The sequence below is a fragment of the Danio aesculapii genome, chromosome 1 (assembly GCF_903798145.1).
Source record: "Danio aesculapii chromosome 1, fDanAes4.1, whole genome shotgun sequence".
NCBI lineage: Eukaryota > Metazoa > Chordata > Actinopteri > Cypriniformes > Danionidae > Danio > Danio aesculapii.
The window spans coordinates 9931757-9939203 of NC_079435.1; the positions used below are offsets into that span (position 1 = coordinate 9931757).

The 7447-nt window shown below is 37.6% G+C and overlaps 1 protein-coding gene across 1 annotated transcript in view; it reads right to left on the reverse strand.

The window, feature by feature from the left end:
- Positions 1 to 4388: 4388 nt before the first annotated feature.
- Positions 4389 to 7447, reverse strand: part of otx2a (orthodenticle homeobox 2a) — a 9026-nt gene continuing 5967 nt past the window's right edge. Inside the window, exon 4 of the mRNA XM_056456554.1 lies at positions 4389 to 5386. Within this exon, the coding sequence (XP_056312529.1) occupies positions 4616 to 5386 (771 nt within the window). The 3' untranslated portion in view covers positions 4389 to 4615. The remainder of the gene's footprint in view (positions 5387 to 7447) is intronic.

Genomic DNA, 7447 nt, shown 5'->3' on the forward strand with positions numbered 1-7447 from the left:
TTAAAAATGTTTTTTGCAACCAACAGCAAGTGCTACTTTCTCTTTAACCATTCTTTGAACAGATTATTAATTGTATGTTTTTCACCTGCTTTCTTTTGCTGCTTCTTTATTTTAAGATCACATTTGCTTGCATATTGGGCCATCCTTATTGTCGAACCCTGCTTTTAAGAAAACTACAATGTTTACATCCTCACAACAACACACCATTAACGCTAGAGACTATGTATGTAATGCATGTCCCTAAGAAACCCAACCCTTCTGAGTGTTCTCATTACAGACCAATAGCCCTAACAGCCCAGTTGATGAAAGTTTTTAAAAGATTGGTTTTAAATTATATGAAGCAGCTGTTGATCGCTTCTGATGACAGACTGCAGTTTGCATGTAAAACTGGTATATGGCGTAGATGATGCAATTATTATCTTTTACACAAATCTCTAAGTCAATCATCAGGTAATACTGTTAGGATCACATTTTTTTTATTTTTCAAGTGCATTCAACACTTTCCAGCCTGCACTACTGAAGGCAAAATTAGAAAATGCTGGTTTACAAAAAAGTATGGTAAGTTGGTTAACAGACTATATCACAAATAGACCACAGTATGTTAGGATGCATAACTGTGTCACAAGTTATAATGTGTAGTTATAACTGTGTCACAAGTTATAATGTGTTTACACTGTAAACCACCAGATCCTGCTATCTACGCTTGAGTCACTGGGCGTCGCAGGCACTGTTATTCAATGGTTCAGTTCCTACCTCTCGGACAGGTCATTCAGGGTGTCGTGGAGGGGAGAAGTGTCCAACCTACAGCATCTAAACACTGGGGTACCTCAGGGCTCTGTTCTTGGGCCACTTCTCTTCTCTATCTACACGGCATCTTTAGGAACAGTCATCCAGAAACATGGTTTTTCCTACCACTGCTATGCTGATGACACCCAGCTATACCTCTCTTTTCACCCTGACGATCCCTCTGTTCCAGCTCGCATTTCAGCCTGCCTGTCAGACATTTCACACTGGATGAAAGATCATCATCTCCAGCTTAACCTCATGAAAACGGAAATGCTTGAAGTTTCTGCCAACCCGACTCTACACCATAACTTTTCAATCCAGATGGACGAAGCAACCATCACTGCATCCAAAATGGTAAAAAGCCTTGGAGTAACAATTGATGACCAACTGAACTTCTCTGACCACATTTCTAGAACTGCTCGATCTTGCAGATTCGCACTCTACAACATCAGAAAGGTCCGACCCTTCCTATCTGAATATACAGCTCAACTCATTGTTCAAGCTCTTGTTCTCTCCAAACTGGACTATTGCAACTCTCTGCTAGCCGGGCTACCAGCTAGTTCTATCAAACCTCTTCAGCTGCTTCAGAACGCAGCAGCACGAGTGGTCTATGATGAACCCAAAAGAGCACATGTCACTCCGCTACTCACCCGTTTGCACTGGCTGCCAGTTGCTGCCCGCATCAAATTCAAAGCTCTGATGTTTGCTTACAAAGTGACCTCTAGCTTGGCTCCTTCATATCTGCTCTCACTTCTGCAGATATATGTGCCCTCCAGAAACTTGCGTTCTGTGAATGAACGTCGCCTCGTTGTTCCATCCCAAAGAGGGAAGAAATCACTTTCCCGAACTCTCACATTCAATCTGCCCAGTTGGTGGAATGAACTCCCTAACTACATCAGAACAGCAGAGTCACTTGCTGTCTTCAAGAGACGACTAAAAACGCAACTGTTTAGTCTCCACTTTCCTTCCTAATCTTCAACTGCCTCTCTGGCTATACCACTAATGGTGCCCTCTCTCTCTCTCCAAAAAAAAAAAAAAAAAAAAAAAAAAAAATTAACAAATGCTTTGCTTCTTAGACTTTACACACCTGAAACTTGTCTATAGCACTTATTCACTGTTGCTCTTATAGATGTGTAAATTGCTTCCTTGTCCTCATTTGTAAGTCGCTTTGGATAAAAGCGTCTGCTAAATGACTAAATGTAAATGTAATGTAATGTAGTACTGGTGTTCCTCAAGGAACCGTTCTAGCTCCATATTTATTTACATTCTATACATCAGATTTCCAAAACAGCTCCAAAAATTGTCATCTACAGAAGTTTTCTGATGACTCTGCTATTGTAGCTTACATAAGGGATCATGATGAGAGTGAGTATAGGTTGCTTTTAAAAAGTTTTGCTGGCTGGTGTGAAACAAATTGTCTTAAATTAAACACTAATAAGACCATATAAATGATTGTTGATTTTAGTAGACATCCACCACAGGCAGTGCCAGTGATTATACAGGAGTCCGAAATTGAGATTGTTTCATCATATAGGTACCTGGGTGTATATCTAAACAACAAGCTTGATTGATCTGAAAATACAATTCAGGTGTCTAAGAAGGCCACAATTATTTATTTAGACGGCCTTTGGTAGGTCCTTTGGTGTGTGTCAGACACTGTTAAAAACTTCTTATGATTCTGTGGTGTCTTCTGTGATCCTGTATGTTGTAACCTGCTGGGGAGGGGGAGTGTTGGAGAAGGAGAAAAACATGAAATAAGCTTATAAAAAGGACAGGTTCTGTTAAATTTGTCAGTATGATGAACCAAGATAATCATCCCCTTTTTGATACAGTCCAAGCGTGTGCAAGTTCTTTTAGTGCAAGATTGATTCACTCGGGGTTACAGAGAAAGATACAGCAAGTCATTTTTACCATCAGTGATCAGATTGTATAACCAAAGTCATACTAGATGAATTGTGCTGAATTGAAATAGTTATTAGATATGGACAAGTGTTTACTCGTTGTTTTTGGAACTAAGGTGTGCAGTATGAATGTAATTTTATTATTGTTTATATATATATATATATATATATATATATATATATATATATATATATATATATATATATATATATATATATATATATATATATATATGTATATATATATATATATATATATGTATATTTATATATATATATAGATGTAACTTATTTTATCTACTTTTAGTATGGAGAGCTATGCTGTGATGTGAATTTCCCTTTGGGGATTTATAAAGTCAAACAAACAAACAAACAAACAAATGTAATAGATCAATTTTAACAAATAAACACACTGACAGGTTGTGGCTCACAATCCACAGCTTTGTCTATTACAGTTGGAGGAGTGTTTAACCGAATTCAGCACTGAACTGAGGGAGATTCTGAAAGCTGTCCTTTGTCAAATGCTAGCTATATCTTTATTATAATTATCTGGAACTTATTTAAAATTAAATTGTAAGCACTTCCCTTTTTGTGTCGCGTCCTTTGAAAGCCCAAATACAGAAACTGAACAAGCTCTGTGGGTGGAAATAGCAGCGTTTGGACAGCATTTTAGCTCTCTCTGCTACATTACATCATTACAGCGCCGCTGGCCACGCCTCTTCACTGCACAGGGTGTGTGTGCATGGTGAATGCGCATAACCTGAAGCGTTTGTGATCTCACTAAGCCCGGATGTATTTTTTGTAGTCCCCAAACTTTGTGCGCTGTAGGCTTTGCTAAGCTAACTTTGTAAAAGCCAAAGTCTCCCTTTGCATTGAACTTTGAGCATATTACATTCAGAGATGTTCACACAGCTACATTACACATCAACTAAAGTTTGAAATATTGATAATGTAGTGGACCACCCCATTAATAATTACAGTTGAGGTCAGAATTATTAGCCCCCCTTTGAATTTAAGTATTTCCCAAATGATTTTTAACAGAGCAAAGAAATTTTCACAGTTTGTCTGATAATCTTTTTTCTTCTGGAGAAAGTCTTATTTGTTTTATTTCGGCTAGAATAAAAGCAGTTTTTAATTTTTTTAAAAACATTTTAAGGTCAAAATTATTAGCCCCTTTAAGCTATATATTTTTCCGATTGCCTAATTACCCTAACCTGCCAAGTTAACCTAATTAACCTAGTTAAGCCTTTAAATGTCACTTTAAGCTGTATATCTTGAAAAATATCTAGTCAAATATTATTTACTGTCATTATGGCAAAGATAAAAGAAATCAGTTATTAGAAATGAAATGAAATTCTTTCCGTTAAACATAAATTGGGGAGAAAAATAAACAGGGGGGCTAATAATTCAGGGGGGCTAATAATTCTGACTTCAACTGTATATGGTAACGAGTTTACTCTCTTTTTTTAAATTAAGTTGACTAATTTTCATAATCATATTCAGTATCATCGTTGAATGAAAAGGACCAGCACTGGCTAAAAGTGGAATGGAAATGCAAACGTAAAAAACAACCTGGCTCGATTTTCAGCTTTATATTTATTAAATGAACATGAAAGCAAATTAGTGTAGAACATCTCACATGAGCTGTAGGCCACCTTCGCCAACGGAAAGAGAGTTATATATAAAATTATTATTGCCTTCATAGTTTCAAAACACCATTCCTCGAGTGCGTCACGTCAAATCCGGCCCTCGCTTTCAACTCAGTCCGACTGAGGAGCCACGGAGAACCCGCCTCCATTTAGAAACACACTTTGGTAAGCTCTGGAAAAAAAGCTGGCCCAAAAAAGTCACTGCTTTTTCCCAAACGGTGAGGAAAAGACACTTGTTCAGGAAGAAAAACAAACAAGTAAACATCAGGAGAAACATTCTTACAAAACCTGAAAGCGCCAGGCGGCCTGGTCTTTGTAGTCCAAGCAGTCAGCTGCCGCAGAACTGAAGTTGAGTTTCCATGATGACGCCACTTGCTCTTTGTAATCCAGACAGTCTGAGGAGCCGAAAGGCAGCGCGGTGCCAACGTACCCCTGGTGGTGAGGGTGGTGCCCGCTGCTCTGCCCAATATGGTGAGGATGATGGTGTCCTGAGACTGCAGCGGCGGTGCTCAGCTGTGTGTGATGGGCATGCGGGTGATGGTGGGCGTGGCCGGTCATGGGTGCCAAGTAGGATCCGCAGTCCATGCCTCCGAAATAAGAAGCAGCGTTTGAGGTCGGGTAGCCCTGGGCGTAGCTGGGAGCCTGGTTGTAGGGCATGGGGTACGACGGGACGCCGGTGGTTCCCCCTCCACTAGACATAGCCCTCTGCATGCAGGATGCACTGGCTGGAGGCGAGATATCAGGGAGGGAGGGGGGGGCGGGGACTGGAGAGACTGGTGCGGGACTCCAGATGGACGGGACAGGTGTTCCTGAGGACGAGCTGCTGATCAGACCCACTCCGCTAAGAGCAGACGGGTTGGAGCCCGAAGATGAAGACGAGGATGAGGATGATGAAGAGACTGCAGGGGGAGTGAAGTGGCCGCTGCTCTCAGACCCCGGGCTCTCGCGGGAAGGAGACGGTTTCTTTTTTGCAGGACGGATCTTTGAGCTGGTGCTGCTCTGCTGCTGCTGCTGCTGGCGGCACTTTGCTCTTCTGTTTTTAAACCAAACCTGTTCGTTAAATAATAAGACATGGGTTATTCAGGGTGTCCGCGGGGTCTTAAAACGTATTAAAAGCTGATGAATCAATGTAGAGAAATTTAAGGCCCTTAAAAAGTATTAAAAAATCTTAAATGCTATCTTGCGAGGTATTAAATGTTATTTCATTTTTGATTGTGTTATGTATGGTTGTATGCCAAAAGTTTGGCTGGATTAAATCTGTGAATATCAAGATGCTGTGTAGTTTATGAAATCAATAAAATCTCGCTAGATTTGACATCATGCTGCTATGTTTAGTGCAGTAACACCATTACTTCTGCAGTTCAGGCACCAACCTGCTGAATTAGCTAGATTTAATAGATTTTCATTCAGTATATGAATAATGTTTTAGTTTTGGATTAGTTTTTTAGATTAATATTTAGTCAATAAACTGTAAGCTTAAATCTCGCCAGTGTTTTTGGCTGAAAGTAAATGTTTATAGCTTTCTTCAGAATATCTTGCTTTGTGTTCAACAAAAGAATAAAAATAAAACAAGTAAAAGATGCGTAAACCCTTCACTTTTGGGACGAACTATCCCTTCAATCTGAATTGAGCTACATATTGACAGTACCCAGCAAACAATTTTTTTAAATAGATGTCTAGCAAACATCTAAACGTACACAGTTTGGCTAAAACAAGGCTAAACTTGGGTCAGTGAAAACTAATAGAATAGCCCAAAACTACACTAGTTGCCAAACGGACAGATTAGACAGACTTTATATGTGTAGTCATTTATTTCTGTTTATTTGATGACTAGTCTAGTTTTGGCCTGTTCTTGGACATCTATTCGATTTTTTCTGACAGACTAAATTTAACCTTGTTTTAGCCAAAACGGCTATGTTTTATACATCTATTAGACATCTATTAGACATCTATTAGACATCTTTTTAAAAAAACAAAAAAAAGCTTGCTGGGTCTTCTGAGGTTGTAGAAATGTATTATTGTAGAAATGAATTGTTTAAATGTACAACTTTAATACACTTTAGAACGGATAAACACTGAAACATTGAACTGATTTGAATTAAATGAGCTTAAAGGGGTAGTTCACCCAAAAATGAACATTTCCTCAGCTTTAACTTACACTAAAGTGGTTCTTAACATTTATGAATTGATTTCTTATGTCAAACACAAAACTAGATATTCTGCAGAAAGCTAAAAACCTGTAACTATTGTCTTTCATATGAACAAAAAATACAATGTAAGTCAATGTTTATAGCTTTCTTCAGAATATCTTGCTTTGTGTTCAACTAAAGAACAAAAGCAAAAAAAGTAAAAGAAAAATTGACAATATTGTTTTCTGAGGTTGGTTTAAATGTATTAATGTAGAGCTGAATTGTTTAAATGAACAACTTTTATACACTTAGGAGCTTATTAACACTGAAACATTGAACTAAATTGAATTAAATGAGCTTAAAGGCATAGTTCACCCAAAAATTACAATTTCTTCAGCTTTCTGTCGATCACAAAACAAGATATTCTGAAGAAAGTTGGAAAAAAGCCATTGACATCCATATATATATATATATATATATATATATATATATATATATATATATATATATATTTATATATTATATTTATATATAAATATAAACACACATAAACTGTAAAACCCAACAGTCAACTTTATCAAATGAAATGAGTGTAGTTAACTTAAAAAGTTAATTCTACTCATTTGTAAAGAGTTTTGAACTCAGTGTTGAAGGTAATGAGTTAATTAAATACCTCATTACTTCAACTTAATGGAGTAAGTACACAGTACTCATATAGATTAGTTTTTTTTTAACTCAAATGGTTTGTAGCAATCGGTTTCCTCAAATGGTTTGAGTTGCCTTAACTTATTGGGTTTTACAGTACTCAGTTGGTTTGAGTTCTCTTCATTTATTGGGTTTTACTGTGCTCAAATTGCTTAGTTTACTCAAATGGATTAAGTTCACAGTACTCATTAGGATTAGTTTTTGAACTTAAATGGCTTGTTGCAATCGGTTTCCTCAAACGGTTTGAATTACCTAACTTTTTGGCTTTTATAGTGTA